The sequence below is a fragment of the Orbicella faveolata genome, unplaced genomic scaffold, assembly GCF_042242905.1.
Source record: "Orbicella faveolata isolate gen_17 unplaced genomic scaffold, um_ofav_v1 contig_34, whole genome shotgun sequence".
NCBI lineage: Eukaryota > Metazoa > Cnidaria > Anthozoa > Scleractinia > Merulinidae > Orbicella > Orbicella faveolata.
In genome coordinates, this window is record NW_028301563.1 from 24,679,576 (window position 1) to 24,707,155 (window position 27,580).

At 40.2% G+C, this 27,580-nt stretch overlaps 1 protein-coding gene and 1 pseudogene across 1 annotated transcript in view; one reads left to right on the forward strand and one right to left on the reverse strand.

The window, feature by feature from the left end:
* The window catches only part of LOC149105391 (uncharacterized), a 50,142-nt gene that overhangs the window by 10,617 nt on the left and 11,945 nt on the right, over window positions 1-27,580 (forward strand). Inside the window, exons 4-6 of the mRNA XM_089271631.1 lie at window positions 14,500-14,693; window positions 17,983-18,108; window positions 18,996-20,561. Coding sequence (XP_089127757.1) covers window positions 14,500-14,693; window positions 17,983-18,108; window positions 18,996-20,561 — 1,886 coding nt within the window. The remainder of the gene's footprint in view (window positions 1-14,499; window positions 14,694-17,982; window positions 18,109-18,995; window positions 20,562-27,580) is intronic.
* LOC149105392 (uncharacterized) lies at window positions 24,177-27,273 on the reverse strand (annotated as a pseudogene).

Here is a 27,580-nt window from a genome sequence, read left to right on the forward strand (position 1 = left end):
TGAACACGCAAAAACGAAACCGAAAACAAAAAAATTCCCATTCTTTTACTATAGCGGATAAAATTTGAGAAAACACCGGAAAATAAAAGCGAAAAGACATATCTAAACAACAATTTAAAAACAAGAAGTCAGATAATTTCTTCGCGTGCGACAAATAATACAGCTCAGTGAAAGAAAGATGAAAGTGGTAAATAAAAAAGGAGGACAAAAAAAGCCGATTATTTTGAGATAAATCGTATTTCAACTGTATTTAATTAGTGCCAACTTATTTCTTTTCTCAGGAGTTTTGTAGTAGTTGAATAAAACTAAAAAAATGTACTTGAACGAGGCGAATAAACTAAACAAACACGGCCGTGGAGGTCGCTCTAAATTAAATATACAGAAATCCACGGTGCAAAAATACTGTTAACTTTAAAAACCTAAAATTTCCATAGAAAGGTAACCAAATGAAAGAAACCTGACAGGAAGTTCTACAACAATAAATATTCATTCAAGATGAGGCAAAAAATAAAAAATAAAAAATAAAAAAAAAAACTATCTAAAAGCAAAATAATGTTCATAACTTCGCAGACGTGGTTCGCTGCGTGACAGCATCGTCAAATGAATTTTTCACGCTAATGCGAAAGCTTGAGTTTGTGCCGATGGCTTTTGTAGTCATTTTAACGGCCGTGGCTTTACTAGTCATTCAAAAATTTGAATTAAACTTCGAAGTAATACTGTACATTACCATTTTTGTTTTCTGGAGTCCAGGAAGCTGCTTGAAATCCGCGATCTGTATTCAAAACCCACTTGACAGCGCACCGACATTGTAAACCAAGGTTGTATTTACCTTCAAAAGCATCCTTAATTTCCGTGTCAGAACTTTCTGGCCCCAAAACTACAGCTTTGACTCCTATCTCGTTCCGGCTGGACACCTGGTCTTTCATCGAGGAAATCAAAGAAAAAAGAACAGGACAAACTGTCTCAAAAACTTCTGTTTCACCATGTTCAAAAAAGTCGAATACAAACGGCCTAATGTGGAATGTTAGCCTCTTTGCAGATCAAGACGGTGATCGCGACGACTAATGTATCCTTCAACCACTACCTTGTTTCACTCCGATTCCTTCGAAACCAAGCTTCTTGAGCAAAACATCTTGTTTCAGCTTACCTGTGTTGTGTGTAGCTTGCGAAGAGCCCCGGGGCAAAACAAGTCAGAAGACCTTCCCTCAAAACAAACTTTGCGACCCTATTTGCCGACGAATGAACACATGTAACCTCTAAGCTTTAAAAAAGGCACTGTCGAGCGTCAGAAAAATCCACGAATACCAAATATACTCACTGACAGTTGTTCAGTGAAGGACAAATTAACCTACAGACGACAGGGGAGAGACAATCTTCGTACCGACTCGAGCCCGCTGAGCTATCAGCGGTTTAATTAATTGTATTCTTTATTTTCTCCCTCTCATTCATGCCATGCTCACTTAGCACAGCAGGTAGTGGACAAATCCGTATTGGCAAGTAACCACGATCGACTCCGGGTATATGTAGATTTTTATCTTTTTTTTCCTTTCTTTTTTCAATGTTTTTAGCGATACAATAAATAATTGCTCTGTGTTTATATCATTTCGCTCGCTATATGTGCATTTACTATACCATAACCGTACTTCAATGACTTCCGTTTCTGTAAAATCCATACGAAGTCCGCATCCAGTGAGAACTTTTGCTGCTCATCGCTTTTACGATTCTGGATGTTCTCATTTTGTGGCCGAGTCTTCTTTAACTTATATCTTTTAATTTAGACCTTTAAAACCGCTTATTTTAATTAAAGATGGACAGCAATTTAAAAGTAAGCCGCGAGCGTACCTCATTTGCATAATGTTTACAGCCCATCGAGAGAGCGACACATTTCCCAATAACTCACGATAACTCGTGTTGCGCATGCGCAATTCACGAGTTAAAAAACACAATTTCAAGAATATTGGATTAATCTGACTAGTTTGCGGTAAACAAAACCAAAGTGTTCTACAATGATGAGTTAGTCAGTCGGTGAAAAGAATTGTTATTTTGATCATGACCGTGTGGCGTGTCTCGTAATTCCAAAAGATTTTAGATTCTAATTATACTACTAGGATATGTCCTTCAATATATGTAAAGTTTAGTTTGGGCAAACGATTAGGAACCCGTCAAAAAATTATTCAAATCATACACAAAAGCATTAAAAACACGCTAGCAGTCGAATTCATGACCAAAAGTACTACCATTGTTTTTGTTATTAAATCACTTCAATTCAAAATATCACGGGATTATCAGCGTCACTTAAGCATAAAACAACATAAATATATTCAACTTAGCTCGGATATCGTGTCTTGACTGTCAAAGAACATTCTTTAACTGAAATTTCAACAGTGTTCCATTAAGTTTGCATAACCTGTACGCATTCGTCTAGTGAATTTGAATCCCCAAAATCGCTCAGTATTCCCAATTTCCTATGCAGATGTTCTTGCGTTTTCCGTTGGGTTGCGCGGTGTAATCATTAAACCTGCTTTCAGGCAGAAATCCCCAGTAATTAGCAATAACAAATAAGCCTCCATCTTCGATCGCTCCGCGTCCTTTGTCCAGCATAAGTTTTCGGACAGGATAGTGGTGGGGTTGGGATTATTGCCGAAAGAAAAAGCGTTAGAATTTTTTCAATATCTCGATGTTAGTTCCAATGCAGGGTCTACTTTCTTAGGTAACGCGATAAAATGCTACACACTAACCAGATCTTTCTGGCTTAAAATTCAAACAAAGAAAAGTAACGATCTGTGAAAAGCTCTGAAATCCCGACCCTCACCCCTATGTAAAAATGTTGTAACGCACGATCGGCACACCTTGACAGACTTCTTCAAAATGACAACCCGAAAGTCACATATTGAATAACGCTTTAGCATTTACTACTGGCTGAAAAAACGACAAAAATAGCACAGGTAGATGATACGTATAATAATGCATAAATGGGAATTGGTAGTAATTGTTTTTCTTCTAAGTCGGATGTGAGCGTTGACGAGAACGCCGCTGAAAATATGCAGGGAAAGAATAAGTTTGCAAGATTAAGCATATTACAAAGAGGGTGAACATGTTATTATTATTATTATTATTATTATTATTATTATTATTATGATGATGATGATGATGTTTATGTTATTTCTAGCTTGGTAATGCTGACGTTTCGAACTGAAGTAATATGCCAGTGCAGCAATAATAGTTTGGTCACGCACTCGATATCCGCTGCCATGATTTCGTGTCGTTTGTGAACTACTTTGAATAATTTTTTGACGGCTGCCTAATCATTTTCCCAAACTAAACTTTACATTTATTGAAAGACCTATCCTAGTTTAGTTGGAATCTAAAATCTTTTGGAATTCCGAGATATGGCACATGATCAAGATGACAATTCTCTCATCGACTGACTAGCTCAACGTTGGAGAACACTTTCCTTTTGTTTACTTGGACAAGGAATAGATCTGCAGTAAGCTGGTTGTGTTACAAATTTTCTTGGCTCAACAGTCGAGAAATGCGAATGGAATGAAAATGGGCGATTTTCAGTCCTGTTGGAACCCGCGAAATTGATTCTGAAGGTTAGATCGAAAATACTGTTTTTCTCGGAAAGACAAAACTGTTTCAAGGAAAAACCTCAGCCTCTTTGCACTCTTGCTAGGGGGCAGCTATATGCAAAGACGATAGAATTTGTGTTTTCTAGCCTTGCTGAAGAAATTTGATTTTTTTATCTTTATTTATGTGGACATTTCCTCTTAATTGTCATTTGCACAATCTCATAAAAAACAGCTAACAATAGTCGCGGACGAAAATGCATTAGCCAGGGCTTTGCGAGATGTAAATCTCGTCAGCCTGAGAAAATTTACGTTAAAACCCGAGCAAGAATCGGTCGTGAGAGCTCTTTTAGCTAGAAGAGCTGTTTCTAGCACTTGTGCCTGCAGAATACGGGGAAACTCTATTTTATCAAAAGCTTCTTCTTGCTGAGAACTGAACGTAAAAGCGTTAAAGCTCGTTATTGCGCCTTTAAAAAGTGTCTTTGAAAGGCCAGTTGAGGGTGATGGAATCAATGGGGTTTCTTACTGTCGACTGCTCCGATTTTTGCCGTGTTATTCGCCGATGCGAGTTTAAAATACTGGCTATCTTCCACTGCCTCACAGGTCATAGACAAAGCAGTTATAGCATTGCTTTAAGTTACAGCCGTCTTAATAACACACCCTAATTCTGCTGCCTTGTTGCATGCCAAGCTCCCAAACATGGCTATAAATTAGAATTCACTGATCATTTTCCGCTTGGACTCTCCCGATGACTAGAATATCGATCATGTCTCACTTTACACCCCTCTCTTCCAGACAAATGTTTATCCATCCTCTTTTGGAAATATTTCGGTGCCGTTGATATTCTTGAGGGCGGAATCTTGAATTCAAAAATGCGAAAGACCACAATGACGATAACTAGCTTCGGACTTTCTGGCTTGAGGACTATCTGGTTAAACCCTGGCTAAGCATTGAGCTTGGAGAATACCCACTCCTCTTTAACACCTCCTAATAATTTTTTGACTGTTCACTAGTAAAAGTATCTCGACGGACTGCTTGGTTAAGTTTTGCGTGGTCAACGGATGTCGTACCCTGCCATCAGCCTCGGCACTACCACAATCGACGAACACAATTCTTTGGCTCGTCTGCTGATCCAATAACGTCACATTGTAACCTTCATTCGATCTCCGCTTGCAGAATTTTCATAACTGGTTATTATACCTTCCTTGGGGTGGTCAGGCAAAAGTGTATGGCCCTTTCTTCAGATGTTTGTGTGCTCGCTCTTTAGACTGCCTAGGCTTTCAAAGAGCGGCTGGTTTGTAATGTCATCCTTTACCTCAGATCTGAGTGAGTTATTAACAGGAGAACGCATGCGGTGGACTGCTTTGACACTGCCTCCCTGGGATTTTATGAATAAGGCCAAAACTTTTGTTGGCCGGTATTCCGAGAAACAACTTGGATGCCCCTCCAACTACGTATACTCATTCGACGTCTGTTTCATCTCGGGTAAGGTTCATGGGTGCACATCCTAGAATCGCCTAGGAACATCTCCTGCCCGACAAATTCTCTGTCCGATTCCGACAGCTTCTCATATAAAACCTTGTAGATGGATATGGGAGTCATGGATACTTGTGCTCCTGTGTCAATGCAGCACGTCAGCTACTGGCCTTGTATCTTGAGCGAGAAATTACATCCTTGGACGGATGGAACGGTTTGAGAATGGAAGCTGGTTCTCCTACGGATGTATTGAAACAACTGCATGTGGTAGCCCCTCCAACAAATGGGGGACAGAAGTTATGCTTAGTTTTGAGAACTTGGTTCACCATATGCATGTTATCAGGTGACACTTTTGGCGTGCATGTTATCAGGTGCAGTTCCACATAAGATGGGGGAAATGCCCCATGTCATTGCACTTGTTAAAAACGTCCCAAAAGCTTCCGAAGATCATCTGAACTCTTTCTAAGATTTTCGAGTATTACCTGAATAATTTCGAAGATTTCCGAATGGTGCAGATTATTTCCAAAGAGTTCCTAAGATTCTCCGAATATGTCAATCATTATTTTTCCACCACTATTGGAATGTTCACTAAAACGTTTAAAAATGTCATAAGATTTGTGGATGGGCACCAAGGGGACTGTCTGCTCCATCAATAATCATTTAATATATAGGCAATGGCTGAAGTAGTCTATTTTTAGTGCGAAGTCCGTAGGACGGGGAACGTTTGGGGTTAAAATATTGGGAAAGGAAATTGGAGGGAAATCCTAGTTTCTGATCGAACACGTGGCCTTTAGATGTCAGTATTTTCGTCTGACGGGCACAATATGACGGCATACTAAACGGTAAGACGGTAACAGAAATCTGTTTAACTTTTCATTGTTAACTTTTCAATGTTAACTTTTCATTATTAATTTCGTGCAGAGGTAGCTAAAGGCGCATATGACATCGCGCAGAATGCTATTGTCTTTCGCGACATATACTTGCAGTGCTCAGTTTTCAAATGCGTGGAATAATAATTACAAAGATTAGCTGTCGGAATTCCGACTGCTCTCGTCAATGAATCGGCGGCTGTCAATCAAACGGTCTGACGTGTGAAGTTAATCCCAAGGTGTAATAAGTTAACAAAAGCGCCCTAATTTAAAGGCGGCCTGCGTTCTTCACAAAGAATTTTGTCAACAAAGTCGTGTGCAGCGACATTCTCACTTTTTTTGTTGAAATGTCACACTCGAAATGGTTTGAGCGCGGGAGCCAAAAGTCTCCCACAAAAAAAGTTCTTCTTCCAAAGCGTTGCCAAATGGAAAGAACGGTGCGCAAAAAACTTTCTTCTACTTTATCGTTGTCCTCTTTTACTCGACCGGTCAAAGCAGTTCATCAGACGTAGTCTTTTACTCGATCGGTTTACGTAGTCTGTAGTTGATCGAGGACTTAAAAGACAACACAGGTCTTTTTCTTTTCGGAAGATGAAGGGGAAAATAAATGACACTTCTGTTTGAAATCCAGAGCCGAACAAAAAAGCAAGGGCACGCAGCGCGTCTTAGGCCTGAGCGAGCATTGTTGTCCATTGTTTGTGTGAGTTAATTATTCAAAATTGGAACCGTTTTAATTGATCAAAACATTTAAAAGGCCCAGTTTCGAGTATCCAGTTGTTAGAATCCTCTTTGGAGTAACATGTCAAAGCGTGCGAGACACCAGCTCGGCTTTTACGCATCACTATTTGATGACGTTTATGATCGTGGCCTCAGTTGTAAGTACCGAACCAAGCAAAAGCCCGTTGTTATGGGTATTTATGAAGTTGAGCGCATAGTCTCTAAACGAAATCAAGGGGGCAAGGCAGAGTATTTTGCTCAGTAGAAGAATTATCCTTCAACTGAAAACACGTGGGAGCCGTCCGAACACTTCGATAGTCTGTAGCCAAGTTGGAGCAAGTTGTCTTGAAGCACTTCAAACATTTGTTTTTGTTTCTTGACAACGCGCCACTGCCAGAGAGCCTCGCCGTTTATTTGGAGATAAAACATTGGGTCGTAGCCTTTTAGTGGAGTGGAGATGTGCAAGAAAGCGGGGTTGACCGGGGATTCAATGAGCTCTAAACAGAGCTCCCGATCAACGCGCTGCATTTCTTGCACAGATGACATGCTGAAAATTCGTTTATTGCAACTCGCGCAAAGCGTTACTTTTAATACGATGGTTAAGTGATATATTTTATTACCTCTCAATTTCAATGCGTTATAGCGTCGACGTGTGTCCTATTGTTTGTGAAGGGGGAGCTTAGCATATATTAATATTCTACCGGGAAATTCAAAAGAGTTTCGCTCTATCGTTCTTCTAGTCTCAGAGGCGAACGAAGGCTGAAAGATCGTTAGGAGTGTTCGAAAGTTGGACAGAACGACCACTTCAAAACATTATTTTCCGTTAAAACTTGGCATAAAGCTTCCTTTAACAACACACATTCAAAGCCGTATGATAACCGTTAAGAAGGGCACTTTGAAGGAGTAAAATTCTTCCTCCAAATATTTACTGATATAATAGTTTCCCTCAACTGGACCAAATTCAGGAAAAGAAAACCACTAAATCTACTTTTCGTAACATTTCAAAAAATGTCTCCTTTATTCCATCAATGTCTCATCTACAAAAGCCCTATGATAACCACTACGAAACACAAGTATGAAACACGTAAACTCTAAACAAGTATGCGTAGTCGGCCATTTTCTGGTCATTTTCTTTATTGTTTAACCCTCGGCAGCCTAATTAATAATTAAATTTCGCGCGCACTCTACATTTAAGTCCCGGATGTGTCGCGGCATTCTGCGCGATGAACTCCTTGCAGGGTACGTGAGGCAAGTGTTCCTCTGAAAATACTAAGAGATTGCCTCTTTCCCACTCCCCAGAGATTTCTTTGGTACCTATTTTGTTTTGTTCCGTTGCATATTCTAGAGGGTGGGGAAAGGTACTTTTTTAATCGCATCGAAACAAACATGGCGTTTTGTGTCGTGGTTAGAAAACGGCAAAATTCTGTACTTAGTGTAATATATTCGTAACCGGAAGTTGTGTTAAGCTGTTGTATTACCCAAGATGCTTAGAGAATAAAGTTGCTGTGTTGAGCAAGCCTAGTCAACTTGTGTTGTTATGTCACCGAGCCATACTTTTGCTAGTATGTTTGATTTTGGCGACGAGGATGGGATACTCTACATGCACGAAGACGCATGAGAAATCCAGGGAAGTTTGGATTTTCTCTGTGTGAGGAAAAGGTTTGTTTTCGACCGAGGCAACTTGATCAAAGTTTGAGCACGTGCTATCAAAATGGCGGGAATTGGATTGTTTGGTCGTGTCGGCGAGTTCAGCCCTGAGCAAATAATGGCAAATAATATCATAGAAGAAACAGGCGAGGGTAAAGAGGAAGCCAATCTCGCAGTTGCAAATAGAAAACGTGCTATCTTTCTGACTGAGATTGCACCCGAAGCATATTCTACCCTGAGCAATCTGCTGGCACCAGTGAAACCAAAAGACACTCCTTTTGCGGACATTGTCAAAGCATTGGAGAAACATTACAATCCAGCGCCATTGGAGATAGCAGAGAGTTTTCATTTTGGAACTCGCTATCAAAAACAAGACGAATCCATCAGTCACTTTATTGTGGCCTTGAAGAAGTTATCGATTCGTTGTAACTATGGAGAGTTTCTCAACCGAGCTCTGAGAGACCGTTTTGTGTGCGGATTGAACAATTCCAAAATACAGAATAAACTTTTGAACACCGAGGATCTTTCTTTTGAGAAAGCGTGCCAGATTGCCAAGTCAATGGAAATGGCAGAGAAGAACACCCAGGAATTCCGTCCTGTCAGTGCAAGTGATGACAGCCAAGGCATAGTAAATAAACTGGAAACGGTAAACACTAAGGAACCCTCATGTTACCGGTGTGGTGGTAAGCATGCTGCACCTAAGTGTAAATTTAAGTCAGCAAAATGCTGCAAATGTAGCAAAGTAGGTCACCTTGCATCAGTTTGTCGCAGTAAAGATGTTGAGTCTAGCATGAAAACAAAACAACCAGGGGCTAAAGGTACTGTTCATAGTGTCTTAGAATCAAACACAGAAGGTTATGATGATAATGATGAGTTAGGTATGTATTCCATGTATGCAGTTGGTACAGATATCCTACCAACAAAAGGTAATACTGTAGAAATGACCATAAATGGTTCACCATGTGCAATGGAAGTAGACACTGCAACTGATTAGTCAATAATGAGTAAGAGCTCACATTCTCAGAAATTCAGTAATTTTCCACTTCGTCCATCAAAAGTTGAATTGAAAACCTATACGGGTGAAACCCTTACAGTGTGTGGTGAAAGGCTGTGTGATGTAGTGTACAAGGGCCATGAATATACATTGCCAATTATTGTAGCTGATTATGAGAAGAAGCCTACTTTGCTGGGAAGAAATTGGTTAAACCATATAAGGCTTGAGTGGGGTGAAATATTTAGTTTAACAAGATCCGAGTTGGAAAGTGCCAAAAGTCAACTTGATGGATTACTAGTTAAACACAGTGAGTTGTTCAAAGATAGCTATGAGGGCATGAAAGGGTTAGAAGCACACATCACCATGAAAGATGGTACAAAGCCCATATTTATTAAGCCACGTAGGGTTCCATATGCACTAAAAGATGAAGTTGAAAAGGAGTTGGATAAATTAGAGAAAATGGGGTAATCGTTAAAACTGACAGATCAGACTGGGCAAGCCCAATAGTAGTTGTGCCAAAGGCTGACAAATCGGTTAGAATTTGTGGGGACTACAAAGTAACCATCAACTCAGCTGTTGAAGATGAGCAGTATCCCCTTCCCACCCAACAGAACTTGTATGCTGCCCTCTCGGGATCAAATTTATCAGCAAACTTGATTTGTCGCAAACATATGCTCAGCTAAGTGTTGATAAAGTAAGTCGTGAGTACCTGACGATTAGCGCACACAAGGGACTCTATTCCTACACCAAACTACCATATGGGGTTAAATCAGCACCTAAAATATTCCAAGCTAAAATGGATATGATTTTGCAAGGAGTAGAAAAATGTGTGTGTAAGCAAGATGACATTCTTATTGGTGGTGTCAGTTGGCAGGAGAATATCAAAATCCTGGCTGAGGTATTGGAGAGGTTGCATAAATATAACCTGCATTTGAAGATGGCAAAGTGTGAATTTCTGAAGAGGGAAGTTGTCTATTTGGGTTTGAAGATAGATGCTGAAGGTTTGCATCCAGTTGAGGAAAAAATAGATGCTGTAAAACGGGCACCAGTACCACAAAACGTCAGTGAGTTGAGATCTTTTTTGGGCATGGTCCAGTACTATCACCCATTTCTACCAGGTTTAGCAACCACACTAGCACCATTACATGAGCTCCTCAAAAAGGGTGTCCAGTGGACATGGACAAAAGAGTGTCAGCAAGCATACGAAGCTTGTAAACAAGGTCTCACCAGTGATGCACTGTTGGTGCATTATGATGGGGACCGTGAACTGAGACTTGCTTGTGATGCGTCCAGCTATGGAATTGGAGCAGTTATTAGCCATGTGATGGATGATGGCCAGGAGAGGCCAAAAGCCTATGCTTCTCGGACACTGAGCTCAAGTGAAAGGAGCTATGCACAAATTGAGCGTGAAGCATTATCAATTGTTTTTGGTGTAAAAATATTTCACCAGTTTTTGTATGGGCGTAAATTTACCCTGATCACTGATCACAAACCATTGTTGGCAATTTTCAATCCAAAATCCGCTATCCCCACACTAGCAGCAGCTTGAATGCAGAGGTGGGCTCTAGTACTTTCGGCGTATGACTATGAGATTGAATACAAAAGATCTGAAGACCATGCCAACTGTGATGCTCTCTCAAGGCTACCACATGAGGACTCCCCAGTGGGAAGTGAAGGTGTGGTCTACAGTGTGAGTGTAATTGATGATGATCTTCCAATCACTGCAGAAGATATAGGAAAGGCAACCCTTGTAGATCCTGTACTTGGTAAGGCACATCAATTTGTGATTTCAGGTTGGCCAGAAGGGTGTCCTGATGAGACCCTCAAACCCTATCATAATAAAAGAAATGAGCTGTCCTGTGAACAGGATTGTGTCCTCTGGGGCTCTAGGGTGATTATTCCACCAATCTTTAGAGCCAAAATGCTGGGGCAGTTGCATTGGGAACATCCTGGTATATGTGGTATGAAAGCAATTGCTCGTACATGCATGTGGTGGCCAAAAATGGATCAGGAAATCGAGGAAGCAGTGAGAGTATGTACAGTATGCCAAAATGTTAGAAATGCCCCACCCAGTGCACCCCTGATCCCATGGAAGTGGCCAACTAGACCATTTCAACGGATCCATATTGATTTCTGTCAGAAGGGTAATGATTTCTTCCTTGTAGTAATCGATAGCCACTCAAAGTGGATTGAAGTGAAACATATGAGCTCTACAACTACTGAACGGACTATTGATGAGCTCCGTTTAATTTTTGCTACTCATGGTTTACCTGGAGAGGTGGTGTCTGACAACGGACCACAGTTCATGTCCATTGAATTTGCCGAATTCATGCGCAAAAACGGCATCAAGCACACGTTGGTTTCACCCTATCACCCTCAATCTAATGGGGCAGCGGAGAGGTCTGTGAGAGTTGTTAAGGATGCTTTAGTTAAACAAGTGCTTGAGGGTAAAAAGGGCATCTCTATGAAACACAGACTTGCTAATTTTCTATTTCGGTATCGCACAACCCCTCACAGTACAACTGGTGTGACCCCCGCTGAGTTGATGGTGAAGCGCTGCCTAAGAACAAGATTAAGTCTGATTAAGCCTAATCTGGCACAAGTTATAGAGAATAAGCAAGAGAAACAGAAAATGTATAAGGATTTGAAATGTAAGAGGGAAAGATCCTTAGTAAGAAATGACAGGGTGCGGGTACGAAACTCGAGGGCTAATTCTAAGACTGATAAGTGGATTCCAGGCACTATAATTAAATTTTGTGGGCCCAGAACCTATGTAGTTAGGACAGGACACAAAACCAGATATCTGCACACTGATGACAGGATAAGAGCACATGATAATGTACCAGATTATGTCAGTGAGCCAGATGTCGTGGTGCCTGAATCAAGTGGTCAGAAAATAAATGATGATAATGTGAATCCTCTCGATAGTACTTCTGAACCACATGTAGATCTGCCTGAAAACGAGGATACTGTTGTATCTCCTTTAGTTGTAAGTAGTCCACCTACAGTTTTGCGAAGATCTCAAAGGATTAGAAAACCAGTTGTTAAACTTAACCTGTAACTGTAGGTTATCACTATGTCTTGGGTATAAGTGCATCCTGAAAATCTGGGGGAAAGCAGTGCAATATATTCGTAACCGGAAGTTGTGTTAAGCTGTTGTATTACCCAAGATGCTTAGAGAATAAAGTTGTTGTGTTGAGCAAGGCTAGTCAACTTGTGTTGTTATGTCACCGAGCCATACTTTTGCTAGTATGTTTCACTTAGAACCACAAAACAAAATTTAAAGAATTCGAAACGGTAAGGAATAAGCGTCAAGAAGACTCGGCCGAAGATAAAGAGAGCTAGAATGGCTTAGAAGCAATGATATCGTCCTTCGGGTTGCAAGAAGGTATGAATCAAAACAAAACCGCGCTACTGATGACTGCGGTCAAGTATAAAGTGAACTCTCTCGTCTATGGTATGGAAACATCGCTAGTTCAACCAAATGTCTCACTTATTAAATTAGCGTTCTCCTCTAGAGGAAATGTTTTGAAGTTCTCAACAATGGAAAACAGCACGCATTTGGACAGGAATACAAGTTTGCTTTTGGAGGACGCTTACTGAATACTTCATGGACACCTATTTATTATTACGCAGCGTTATAGCTATTAGACCGAGTTGCTGCTGTTAAGTGAAGCTTGTTGAGCTCGCACTTTCCGTTCGGAACATCTCGTATTAAAAGCAGTAGTCCTGTACCTCTTGCAGACCTGTATTTTGATTCGTTCTCTTATCCTGTAGCTCCTACTGTTTCAAGCGCTGGGGGATTGGTTAATTAATTTATCTATTGTCGATAAACCAGGAACATTCAACATCCCGGAACATCTAATAATTATAATAATTATGAGGAAATATGTAAAATTGGTAATTGGTAATTGGTATCAGCTCGAAATATGAAAAGATATTTTTGGGGGAAGGGGAATCGGTAGGGGAGGGATTGGGAGCGTTGGGTATTAATTCGTTCAACAGACCACAATAAGTGTAGGCTCCTCTTCTTTCCCGTCAATTGCGTCACGTGGCTTTACAGCACTCTGCTTTTGAACACAAACATGGACGATTCGGACGATGAATGCAAGGTAATTCATTGCGATTCCTTTCTTAATCCTTGATCTCTTCAACATCTGAGGTGTTCGTCTGAGCATCATACAGTTGTTTGTTAAGTCAGTAGCAGTAGTTTTGGCACTGTTCCGTCTTCATGTTGCAATTATCATCCCCAGATTTCGCGCTCTCCGCTAGGAACGCCTGGCACTGGGACATACCGAGTGCAGACTCGGCCTTTCCGGAAGCCCGATTAACAAGCAAGTTATTATTAATAAATCATCAGAGCTCGAGCAGTCTGAACTAGTTTAGACAAGAACCTCAATGCTGAAGAGTATCCATTTCTATTTCAGAGAGACATAATGTCTTTATGAGAAAGCGTGTAGACGCATATCTTTGAATTGACGTAATGAATTGAATAAAGAAACCACACCCGTGTTGCCATATTTCTTTCGGTCTGATTAAAGAGTTGGTTTCTATGAAAAACGAAATTTGGGAATAAGGGACAGTCACGTAATTTAACTGATGGCGAACGACTGGAAGGAATGGATCTGTCTGTTCAGTTGCGAGCCTACACTTATTGCAGTGATTTTCATTTCTCTTTGTTATTTTTTTATTTTTTGCTATGTTTTTGTTTTTGTTTTATTTTTTTATATTCAGAGTTGATACCCGTTTATTTTTGTTTAATTTAATTTTTGAAAATTTAACTCTACATATTTTTCTCATAATTATTATAATTATTCGATGTTCCGCAATGTTGCACGTTTCTTGGTTTTATCGTTAAACCTGTCATTAAAAAGTAATTACACAATGATTCTCGTGCAATTTGGAATAAACAAACAATTGTAATTTTTTCAAGACTACAAATTGCACTCGACCCAAGTGTTTGCGTAGTTTTAGTAAGTTGGGAAAACTTTACTCTTGGTTATTTATTCGAAATTCTACTTGAAATAAGGTAATAACGCGTAGCCATAAATAATGCAAAGTTTGTTTCTAAATTGCACTCACCACTACGCAATGGTGTCAGTGTTGCAAAAAGTTTTAAATTTCAGTCTCGGTGAGTATTTATTGCTAACCCATACCAGAAGATCTATAATGTGGAACGCTTAGATGTTGTTACTTTTAATCCACAAGAGCAAAATTATTTTTCCAGGAGTCCAGTCAGTTCCGATGCAGAAGCTATTTACATCAAAGGACCCGATCACTGGCCTACTGTAATAGCATATAAGTCCGCTCTCTTGGCTTCTGGATTCAGCCAAAATAACGGAGCATTTACACCATGTCCCTTAGGAACATTTACCAATCTTTCAACAAACGGAGTTGACGGATGTCAATATTGCCCGCCAGGTAACTTCTAGCTTCTTTTGTCAATCCAGTGAAGAGAGATAAAGTGCCACTAATCTTAGAATCTATTTTTATGTCAGTTTCTGTTTCAAGGGTCAGAAATTGAGCTTAAATACCTCGATTTTTTCCACAGGAGAAAGTTCATTATCTCGAAACCCTATAAGAAGAAGCAATAGTTGTTATACTAAACAAGAGGTTACAGCACAGCAGAGTACAGTAGAAGAGAATAGAATATTACATTGTATAGTGTTTAGCATAGTATTTTTTCATGACTGCGCGATATTTAGTCACGTGTAGCCCTTAAATGACTCAAATTTATGTGACATTATGTTACACAAGTTACCTATAACTTGAGGGGCTCCGCTCATAATCTCGTTATCCCCAGACCACTCTCTGAGGCCGGAAAACGTACGCTGCAGTATCGAGGTGCTACATTATGGAACAGCCTTCCAACTACAAACAAAACACAGACCACTCTTAGTGGCTTTAAAGAATCCTTGCGACATGGCAATCACTATTTGTTATAATTTTAGATATGTTTTACTTAGAACTTAATAGCTCTTATTATAAATATGGTACGTAGTAGTACTAGTTTTAATATTACTAATACTAATGCTAATACTGTTTTTGTTCCATTTGGTCGTTTTCAGTGGCCTTTTCGCGAAAAGCTCTTGCTCAGTTTTCCCTCCAGGACCTGTCTGCACTTGACGAATTCGCTATGGATATTTTGCTGTCATTTTGTTTGAAGTGTCTGTCGAGGGCAGCTAACATAACCCTTAAGATGTCCGGCTCATAGTCGCAGTCAGCGCTCTTGCGAATTTGGGCAAAGAATCGAGAGAGACGTTCGTCCAGTTCTTTAGCTTCGTATTTGACAATTTCCTCATTAAGAGTGATTTTCTCCGAATGTCGAGAATCGGAAGACAGTCACGAAAAATCAATTTTTCTTTTATTTCGCCAAAACATACCTTTGGGTGAAAAATAGTTTGATCTATTTTACGGCCAAAATTTAAGAGAGTTCGAAATTTGCATATAATGGCGGTTTTCGCGGCTTAAAATGTTCAAAATTTCACGCTTCTTTACGAAAACAGCCGGGGTGTAAAAACGATCCTGTGAAAACGAAACTTGGCAGAAATATTATTTCATTCTTATACTTTAAAATCGTGTAATAAGTTTCTTGAAGTTTTATTTGTAGCTTTTTAACGAAGGGTATTTGTACAACCACCATTTGCGTCTCTTGGCAAGGAACAATTAAAGGCCAACTTTGACTAGTATAAATGACCTTTGACCACACGGACAGTTGTGACAGATGCCAAGGTCTTATTGAAAACCTGACAGAGATTGAACGCGTCCTCAGCGAAACAAAATTTCCATCGGATGATGAAAAGGACGAAGCTGTTCCTGTTCCATCCTCTCCTGGAAAAGTCACATCTTGAGATCAACTAACCAATACCGGGCACGGTTAGACGTTTTGGAACAACTTGACGAGTAAACATCTTAATTGTCAACGACTGGGCAAGGAAATTTCTGCCGCAGAGACATCAAGAATCTCAAACAGACTGGTTCGGTAAGCGAGGGAGTTCTTGGCATATCTCTGTGGTGTACCGTCCCTTGGATTGTGCGCCCCAGTGGCAGGGCTTTATTCATATCATCGAGTCATGCAACCAAGAAAGTTCCTCATTGGTGAAAATAATGCAAGATGTACTAAGCACCATTAAGCTGGACAACAAAGAAGTTAGCGGAGCATATTTACGACAAGACAACGCCGGCTGTTATCACTCATTTTCAACCATTCTTTCTTGCCCAGTGATATCAGTCTCTACCGGCGTAAGATACACCGTATTGAGTTTTCTGACACACAAGGCGGAAAAGGTGCTGCCGATACGTTAGCAGCAACATACAAATCTCACGTCAGAACCTTCATCAACGAAGGGAATGACGTAACCACAGCACATCAGCTCAAAGATGCTCTTCTCTCACATGGGGGGGGGGGGGGGGGGGGGATAGACGGGGTGCGGGTTGTTTCAATGGAGACCATTGAAGACTTGGTAGAAGACAGTAGAAAGATCCCCACCATCAGCAAGCTTAACAATTTTGCATTTTACGGCGACAGCATTACAGCTTGGCGCGTGTATGGCGTTGGAAAGGGTAAAGAGATTGTGTTGGAGAAAACATCATCAGGTAACTACTGTAAATGGAAAATATATTTTAGGGTCAAAGGTCATTTATACTAGTCAAAGTTGGCCTTTATTGTTCCTTTCCAAGGGACGCAAATGGTGGCTGTACAAATACGCTTAGTTGAAAAGCTACAAACAAAAATTCTAGGAAAATATCGCGTTGTTTTAAGTATAAGAATGAAATAATATTTGTGCCAGGTTTCGTTTTCATGGGATCGTTTTTACGCCCCTACTGTTTTCGTAAAGAAGCGTGAAATTTTGAACATTTTAAGCCGCGAAAACCGCCATTATATGCAAATTTCGAACTCTCTTAAATTTTGGCCGTAAAATAAATCGTTGGAACTTTAAACTATTTCTCCTTGAATAAGCTCACCCAAAAGTATGTTTTGGCGAAATAAAAGAAAAATCGATTTTTGGTGACTGTCTTCCGATACTCGACTTTTCGAGAAAATCACTCTTAAGGCCCTTGCTTTCTGCCCACGACTTCCAAACATTCATCCACGTTTTAGTAGTTTTGACTGGGTTTTGGTTCACTGATTTTTGGGTGAGCTTTTGTATTTCCTAACAGGAAATTTAAGGGAATCTTGCCGCCATTTGTTTTGAAAACAAAAACAAAAACGTAATTGTGTTCAGTGTTGTCATGGTAACCTTGTTATACCATCCATTTTTGCTGTTATACCACTATTACGCAGAAATAGTGATACTATCAACCAATCAAACCTCCGAGATTTCTCGGCTTATATTATAGATATTAGTATTAGTGTTGGTGTTAGCGTTAGTTTTGGCGTTAGCGATAGTGTTTTTTTTTTTTTTAATTTTTATTTTTTTATTAGAAATGCAAGCTTATTAACAGGACGAACAATTCCATTACTTAGAATACTAATATTATACTTACATTTACATTTACACTATATTTTTTTTACTTACACTTCTTACACTTACACTATAGTGTTAGTATTAGTGTTAGGGTTAGTGGTACATTACTTACGACACTTCTTTGCATCGCCAAGTTGCTTCCATTACTTACTATACATGTATAGCAAACTAGTTTCCCAACCGGACATTTCTTTAGGTGGCATATCATACCATAACATAGCATTGTTCTTGTCTTTTCCCAGGAGGTTTTTTCTCTGACACTCTCGGCTATGTGAGCAAAAGCTGCAAGAGATGTCCAAATGGTTCTTTTGTTGCAGTTGATAAAGCACCTGGAAAGTATCATCGGGATTGCAAGTCATGTCCTCTAGGTAAGGTGGACTGTCTAGATAATCCCTCTACTATCTTAATCACTGTTAAATGGATGATTACGCTTCACTCACGCATAGATGACTTTAAGCTGTGGTCACTTAACCGATACCTAGTAAAACCAGCATCCTATCGGCACCTCTGCATAGGAGTTTCTTTGCATGGACCTCATTCGGTTGTGTAATGGTTATCCCACAAAATTTTATAATTCTGACTCTTAGGTATTTTTTTAGTATGGCGTCACGTTATTATGCAGTAGGAGAGATAAGACCAAGTTGACGGATAAAAACTCAATATTTGTGCTCATTAGACAACACGTAGCCCAAGCTCAGTTCGCAAACGTCATTATTACTTTACTCGACAGCGACAACCTAGAAGTCCTGCCCAAACATCTCTTAGCTAATAATTAGCCTTGAACTTTTTAAGACAGTAAGATCTCTCTATGATCACTGCGACAGATCGTCGAGAGATCATTAACTACTCAATGATAGTAAATAACCAGGAAGAGATTTTAACATACAGTCGAACCTCCACTTACAGCCACATACTACAGCGGCTACTTTATTTGGTCCCGGCAAGAGTCCATCACATCGCTCTTGTTTTAACCTCTCTACCAGGGTCATTACCTCTCCACAACGGCAACGGCCACTAAAACTCCTCCCAACCGGTCAAAATAACCTCTCGACAAGGTAATTGATCAAGAATCGACGAACAGTGTATACAAAACCCCATTATTTTTATTGTAAAAGGTCACCAAACTTGGTCCGTGCCGCGGGTGGTTATCGAGGAAAGGTTTTCATTGAAGTTATTACATTGTTCAATATCATCATTTACAATGTTAAACATGGTGTCATTGAGAAATGACATATTGTTTCTAAATCTCCAACAGGTACAGAAACTGACTTCTTTGCTGGACACCGTGCTTGTAAATGCTTAGAAGGCCAATATCGAACCCACATGTTCAAAGAATGTTTCAAGTGTGGTCAAGGGGGACTGAAATGCCAAGATGATTATGCTTCATTGAAATCTGGTCATTGGTGGGAATGGCGAAATGAGACTCACAAAAATCGTTACCAAGTTTTCATTAAAAATCTCCTGGCATCTTCACCAACTCTAGATACTTTCCATATACAATACCCGTATGCGATACCAACGCCTTATAAGTGCCCAGCTGAGGAATCATGCAAGGGGGATTTAGATTCCCCGTGTGAGAATGGGTACGAGGGTCCACTTTGCAGCGTTTGCAGTTCAGGACACTTTAAACAGTTCAAAATCTGCACCCGATGCCCATCAAAGAAATGGATTGCTGGTCAGCTGTCCATAACCCTGGTCATTGTATTACTTATCATCGCCGTTTTGGTGTGGACGAGCCGAAGAAAAATTAGGAAGAAAGGAGAAGGCCGTCTTATGGATACGTTTTTTTCAAAGCTCAAGATCGTAATTGGCTTTTATCAGGTCACGCACGGTTTGCTGGATGCGTTCTCGTACATAAAATGGCCAGGTTCTCTTGAAAATATGGCGAAATATTCAGGATTTCTTCAGTTGAATGTGCTGCAAATAGCACCTGTCCATTGCCTTTTCCCCGAAATGCGCTTGGATGCCTTTGGAAGTCTCTTTGCAATAATGGCAGTAAATGCTGGTGTCATTTGCATTGCTGGCATTGCTTACGGAGTGCATAGGCTTATGATCCTCAGAAATCACAACCTGGAGGACGAAGAAAAGTCTAAAAGAGTCTCACAATCAAAAGAGCTGGTATACAGGAATATGTTTTTCTTCCTGTACGTAACGTACCTCAGCACGTGTTCTAAGACGGCCAATGTCCTTCCACTGGCCTGCAGGAAACTTTGCCGGGATGACAAGGAAGAGCTGTGTTCCAAGTACCTGAAAGCAGATTACAGCGTGTCATGCCAAGGTCAAAAGTACAATAATTACGTTATCGTAGCATACATTTGTACTGCCTACATTTTTGTTCTGCCTTCTGCCGCATTCATCGCCATCTGGAGACAGAGAAGAGCAGCATTGACCAAAAAAGATGCAGAGAGATCACAGGGTTGGGCCTCCAATCAAGAAATGATCTCTGGAATGGGTTTCCTCTTTGTAAATTACAAAACCCGTTCGTGGTATTGGGAACTGGTTGAAACGGCTCGTAAAGTGATCCTGACATGCGGTCTTATTTTTTTGGGACAAGAGAGTAGGTCCTACATCGGTTTGGCATTGGTCATCACTGGGATGTATGGGATCCTTTTCGCCTGGGTCAAGCCATTACAAGACGTGATGGAGAACAGAATGATGACGACTTCTCTTGCCGTGACAGTTTTTAACTTGGTGATTGGAGCGGTAAGCAGGATTCCTGCCGAAAATATAACGACAGAGTCGTTGGATGCTGATACTGACGCACTCTTATTCAAGATACTGGTGTTCGCTGCAAATTCGTTGGTGATTGGCCTAGTAGTAGGTAAGACTCTATTGTTACTATAAATTTGGATATAAAGAAACGATGCAACATACGTATGATGATTAATCTAAATTGCCACCCTTCCACGAGATCAAATACCCAGTTCGAAAGTTGTATGTCTTTGGCCATACAAAGACCTAGGTAGTCAATCTGTTGGCCTGGGTTCGAGTCTCCTGGATCTAGATATTCACAGGTTATTGAAGATAATGCTAATGCTTATTTTATTTTGATATTTTTATTTGTTTGTGCTGTTCGGTTTTTTCCTCTGTTTTTAACTTTGGGGAAGACTCTTAATTTCACCAGTACATGTACATTCATTATTCACCGAAAGTGAAATTGGTCGATACACATCGATCTAATAGTGTTGCCATGTCTAGTTACAGTGCTGTTAGTCTATGAGGATCGAATCCTAGTTACTGGATACCATGATACATCTAAATCTTACAAATACTAGTTAAGAATTGGTAAGCGTGTAACGTGCAACTATTGAGTTATGGATGCACGCGGGAGGTTGCTAAGCACGAAAGAAGCGTAAGAGCCGCGCAAGGCGATGGCCGAGTTCTTTAGTGCTTAGCAAACCTCCCGAGTGCATCCATAACTCGATAGTTGCTCGCTGCACGTTTACCATTTCTTTTATGACATTGAGACTTTTGAGATAGTGTATGCTGAATCTCGTCCGGCTTACATGAAGTCAAAAGCGCCATGCATAAACCGCGCGAAAATACTCATTCAAAAATCTAAAAAAGCGACACATCAATATTCTTCTTGGATCGCGGCTAGTTTAGAGTTTACATTTTCTCGATCTTGGGTAAATAAACAACTATAAACTGTTCGGTTACCCTAAATATCAAGCTGACAACAAATGAAAATTGCCGCCGGTAAAAGCGTTTCTCCAAAGTTAGTTAAGGTGCACTTAACCCCTAATTTTTTTTTTCTTTTTTTTTTTTTTAATACTAAAACGAATCCACTTGTTATTCGAATCATTTGGGCGGAAAAAAAATTCATTTGGTTGAATACTCGATTTTTATGCCCTTTCAAAGTCGAGCTTATAGTGTGGCGCGACCGCGTTTTAGGGAGTTTGGGGCGGCGGTTGCTGACGACGTCTACCCAGAAACCAAACACAATGCCGCCTCAGTCAGCTCTCTGTATTTGCTCGAGAAAATGGAAAACAAAACTAATCGTTCCAATACATTTTGGGACTAAAAACGTCGAAGTTTTGTTCCAGAATCATTTCTCTTTCGTCACTGGAATCAGAGTTTAGTTTCGACTCGGAAGACTCCAAAATAAACTTCTATCGAGCACGTTCGATAACTGTGAACTGCGCGTAGAGCTTTGACAGCAATTTGTAATATTTCAAGCGACGAAGGGGAAGACTTCTTGGCGGACGAGCTGCTTGTATATTAGGAATGGAAAGCTAGATATGAAGCGGCGGAGCAGGCAAACGAAAAGCAGGTAAAAAAAACTCAAGGACTGCTTTGGATGGTAATTTCGTCACCTAAACACAAGATTCCCACGCGTGTTTATTGCCCGTTTACATTTGTCCTTAGCGAGAATGTATTTTGTCAGGATATGGTTGCTCTATTAAATCCAGTTTGAGTGTTACTTTCTGGAATTCTTCATGTTTATAAGAGCGACGTAAGTGTTGCAGTTTTCGAAACTTGATAACCTCCAAAACACTGGCTTCGATCGATTGAAAATCGTATAATGGTTCGGACCTGTATTTTTGAAGCTGCGGGAAGCAAGGCGGAAGGAAACATTTCATACAATTACCGATTTCCCATTGTCACACGTTTAAAGTCGTAACTTCAAATAACCAATGTAAATTTTTCTCAAAGTTTGCAATAAAATTTGTCGGATAAGCGAAAACGATGTGTTCCCTTTGCAGTCCGCAGATAATGTTACGCGGTCATATTTTCGACACTATTGCACAGAATGTTTGTCGCATTGCTGATTTCCAAACTTTTAAAAACTCTCTGAGACTAGCCATTTTGTTATCATGTAATTCTAAAGGATTAATCTTCAACTTTTATCTAAATCGAAAGAGAAGTAACTGCTGGTTGGCGGCGTACAGTTGCGACCTATTTACACATCAGTATATCGGTCGCAACGCTTCTTGATTGATACACAACTTTGCCGGCTATGTTATAAATACTGCGGAACTGGAAGATATAGGTTGTCGGTAGCACTTCTACAAATTGCTTGTTGGCTTTAAGCAGAAAAAAAAAAATTAAAAATAGACTATAAAAAGTTTGCAGAACAAATTCCAGTGAGAGTTCTTCAATGGTTCTCACAGACTCAGTTCGCTTGTTTTGGTTCGACAAAATCAACCATCGCTTAAGGTGGCTCCCTTCAGTATTAACAGTATCTTCACCTGAAGAAGGATGAAGAACTAAAAATGTATGAACTACTTGTTTCACCTTTGGTTTTTAGCCCCTGGCATTCTCAAGGAAGATTAGCAACACACCTGGGGTTTCGTTTTCGTTCGTATGAGTGTATTGCAGACCGTTGCCATAGTAACATCCAATCGTAAAGATAACCATCTTTTTACTATTTTCCACCTATTTGCTTCTCTTTCTAGGGTTCGCCTCAGTATAATATCTTTAAACTAGGCAGTCATGTCAAAACGATTTCGGACAGTAGTTTAATTTGAAAAAAATGAAAAGTTTATCTGGTAGATTCGCAAAAATTATTTATCGCCTTAATTTTGATCAAAAAAGAGAAATCCCTAGGATAAAATTTTGTCAAAAATGATATTATGAAGAAGGCATCTATATCATGAAATATACAAATAGTCCGTGAGCCAGTAGGGCTGGCTGGTATCATCCGGGGTGAATAAGGTTTATGGTGGTTTTCTAGTAGATTAGACCATAAATAATAGGGAAAAGCATGATAGCAATGATTCTATGGTAGCTAGTGGATAACAGTGCTCTTTAAAGTGTGGCTCAGGCATGGGAACGAGGCTGAAGCTTGTTGTGTGCTTAGTAGCTTCAGATGTCCACCAAAATGAACAGAACACATACACAACAGTACCATTGTTTCACTCATACATTTTTTAATTACAAATGGTTCATTTCATTAGTCACGTGACCGGAGCACGACTTTGGCATGGAAACGAGGCTGAAGTTGGTTTGACATACATATGTGTGTTCATTAGCTTAAAATGTCCATCTAAATCTACAAAACACTTACTCAACAGTATCATTGCTTTACAAATATAATTTTTATATTTTTGTGTTGTTTATCCCGTCGTTTACATCACTGGACACGTTACCAGGGCCTTTAAAATGGCATTTTTACCAGACAGACAATTGTAAGACTGTACTACGAGGCACTCCAATCCACTTTAATTCAACCTGCTCTTTTTAATGTTTCTGACGTTCTTTCTGATGTTCTTTAACGTGGGTATAGCTAAGAATATCATTAAGTAAATGAGTCACGTGACCTAATTTCTATATTTACCAGTTGGCATACATAGAAAGCACTTGTGAGAATTCACAGAAACTTCTTAAGCGTTCAGTTTAATAATCCTCATCACTGCTCACTCCATCGTCATCATCGGCACTCTCGATCTCTTGAACAGAACCTTGGTTCTCACATTCAGCAAGCCTGCACATATCAAAGCATCTTAGGCCATTTGTGACACAGACACATTTAGGGGCGACGCACTTTTTTAGTGCAGTTACACGCTAATAGCTCAAGTATGGCCTCTGGTGCTGCTTTTACGTCTATCCAGTCAACAACTAACTTGGCAACACTATCTTCATGTTCAATCTTCCATCCCTGTCCAACAGGAGTCGGAACTTGTGGGTCTTTCTGTAAACACCGTTTCCATATGGCAACCTGATAATTTGCTCTTTTTGCGTGCTTCACAAGACAATGTCTGCAAGGAGAAAGCTGGTGGCTTTCTATCTCCCCTCTTCTTGAACAAAACAGCTGGTACTTCAGCTCATTGACTTTCGTGGTGACCGTGTTACTAGAGTAAAGAAGACAAGTAAGTTCCTCTAATTTATCTGTTAATTCAGGAGATAGGCCCCACTCTTTTCCCAGCTCTGTTAACGCTTCTCGGCTCCTTGTGTTCTTCTTTAATAGCTTCAATACTTGTGCCTTTCCCTTTCCTGCAAATGCGCTCACAGTATCACACCCAGTAAATGCATGCATTCCGAAAACACCTTATCACGGGCCAGAGCTAACCGGAAGCTCAACAATTCGCCAGGTCCGGTTGCTATGGGGTGATGTCATTTATCTGTTAGGTTGCTGTCATCGCAAGACTTTTGCGGTTCTATTGTGGTTAGCGATAATTGCTTTCAGTGAGAGTAATTGTGTACAAAAGTAAACTGGTTATTTTCAGATATGATCTGGCCACATAATTGATATTTTATAATAAATTTTCATAACGCGGGAATATTGCGCGGTCATATAAAAAAAAAGACTTCGACTTCGAATGAACCCGTTATCGGTCGTTGAAAACGGACACAAAACGAGATGTGCCTCTGAGTTAGAAGATATGGTGTCTCTCTGACGCATTTGTGCGAAATTGAGCCAGTTTCCAATCGAATTTGCCTTGGGGAGTTAAAGAAGGCGCGTGGGTTTTCTTTTCACTGGAAGGGAAACAAAGGAGCTACCCTGATTATACATTTGGATTGGTTTTCGCTTAAACCATAACACAGTTGTTGAAAACCAAACGAAACCGCCAGCCACAATTGATTTAAACATGAATTCCTTCAACCAAGAACGACGGAGAGAAGCAGAAAGTGTTTTCAGCTTGCGCTGCCCGTGACCAACCTCCCAGAGCATCGAATCAAGACAACAGCTTCAAAACTCAACAAGTCAAACGCACCAAGCTAAGTCTTCCGATTAGTATTTTATTTATATCATAACTTACACCCATTTTCATGTTTTTAGATTGTATGGGGACTAGATAGCTACTAAAATATTAAATCACTATTTTCATTCGTGGGCTAGACCCTAGACTGAAGTCCATGGTACACCAGTTTTCTGAAAGACGAGTCCAGATATATAGTAAAATCACCATGTAGCCACATATTATAAATCCGCTCTGGTTTTCCCTCGCAAACATCCTCGCAGTATTTCTACGTTACCGAGTGCTACAGGATATTTTACAAAAACCACATAATTTTTCAGTAATGCGTGACACTATAGGAAACAAAAACAACAACAAAATCGTGATTTTCCCCTCGCTCATTCATATCATACGAACATGCCACATATCCTTTTTGGTTCATCCAGGCTGAAGTCCATGCAATACAGTTGCTGAGCGCTTCGAGATATGTAACAAAATTGTCATAGTTATTTTTCCATCGTACGTGACATTATACGAAAATGTTACATATCCTTTTCTGGTTCACCCAGGCTGAAGTCCATGCAATACCGTTGCTGAGCGTTTCGGGATATGTAACAAAATCGTCATAGTGATTTTTCCGTCGTGCGTGCCATTATAGGAACATGTTACATATCCTTTCTGGTTCATCCAGGCTGAAGTCCGTGCAATACAGTTGCTGAGCGCTTCGGGATATGTAACGAAATTGTCATAGTTATTTTTCCGTCGTACGTGACATTATAGAAACATGTTACATATCCTTTCTGGTTCATCCAGGCTGAAGTCCATGCAATACAGTTGCTCAGTGCTTCGGGATATGTAACAAAATCGTCATAGTGATTTTACCGTCGTGCGTGACATTATAGGAACATTTTACGTATCCTTTTCTGGTTCATCCAGGCTGAAGTTCATGCAATACAGTTCCTCAGTGCTTCGGGATATGTTACAAAATCGTGTTAGTGATTTTTCCGTCGTGCTGTTTCCAGAATCGCTCGGCATTTGTCGTAAAGAATTGCATTATGTACTCGAGATTTCTATCGCTCTTGAGAGCTTTGTCATCATTTTTGAGATAATTTCCTGACTGCCCATAACATTGACTGATTTTCAAAGTGTCGGTGCACATGATCTTCGAATTCGAATACTAGAAAATTCAGATTATTTTTGGAATCGTTAAGCAACAAACATGTATACAGAGAATACCCTAAACAGGTTTCAATGAGGCTTTCCGCGGTACATCTGAGAACATTTCTGACTCTCGAGCATTTCTGGGCTGCTGGGCATAGTCACTTCGCTTACTGAATAACACTGATAACTGAGATTGGCGAAAATGTTACATCTATGCGTGCTCCGTAGCTTTACAAGAGTAAGAAATGTATCAAAAAGTCTAAGTTTTAAACTGGCGTTTGCGCCCCAACCTAGAAAACACATTGTTTCAAAGTTATTTTTTCTTTTAATGCAAATTCCTCACGTCAGTCGCGCGATTTCCCGAATTGCCGTCTATTAAAATGTTTTGTATCTTTCTGACACGATGGAATTGCCTTACAGTAAATATAATTTCACACTTTAGGATTATGACACATTCGTGCAAAACTTGACGCGTTTTGTGGAACATAAACGATCACCGACAGGGATATGATTACACTGGAATGTTGTAAGCCACTGGATATCCCGTGGAGATGTAGGACTAAAAGTTCTACATCTCCACGGGATCCCAGGTCTGTTTTTTGGTTGATAAGAACGTCTGGCTCGTTATGTGCACACTTCTGGACCAAGTGAGGCAGCAACTTTTGTAGTGTCAATAACCTTTGTCCGTGTACGAGTTCCAGATTTCATGAACAGGGAAGCTCCTATCTCACTGCTAAATGCCAAGGACATGACAAATACATCAGTGTCCTCCGAACAGACAAGAACAGAGTTGAAGCCCTCATTAGCTGCATGGGAAGCGTGGAGCAGTAGTCGTCCATCTGCCTCTTCCTGTTGAGACTTCAGTGTTGGAACCCCCTCACTACCTTCCGCGGTGATTCTGTAGCATGTCAGGTATCACCAGCACTGGCATACAACAGTTTCTCCTTTCTGTCTGCATGCTTCCTTTCTCCACTCGTTGACGATGAAGGTGATAAGACTCGTCATATTGCTCACTCTTGTCAGGAAATTCCTCCACTGCCTAACTGTCTGTGTGCTA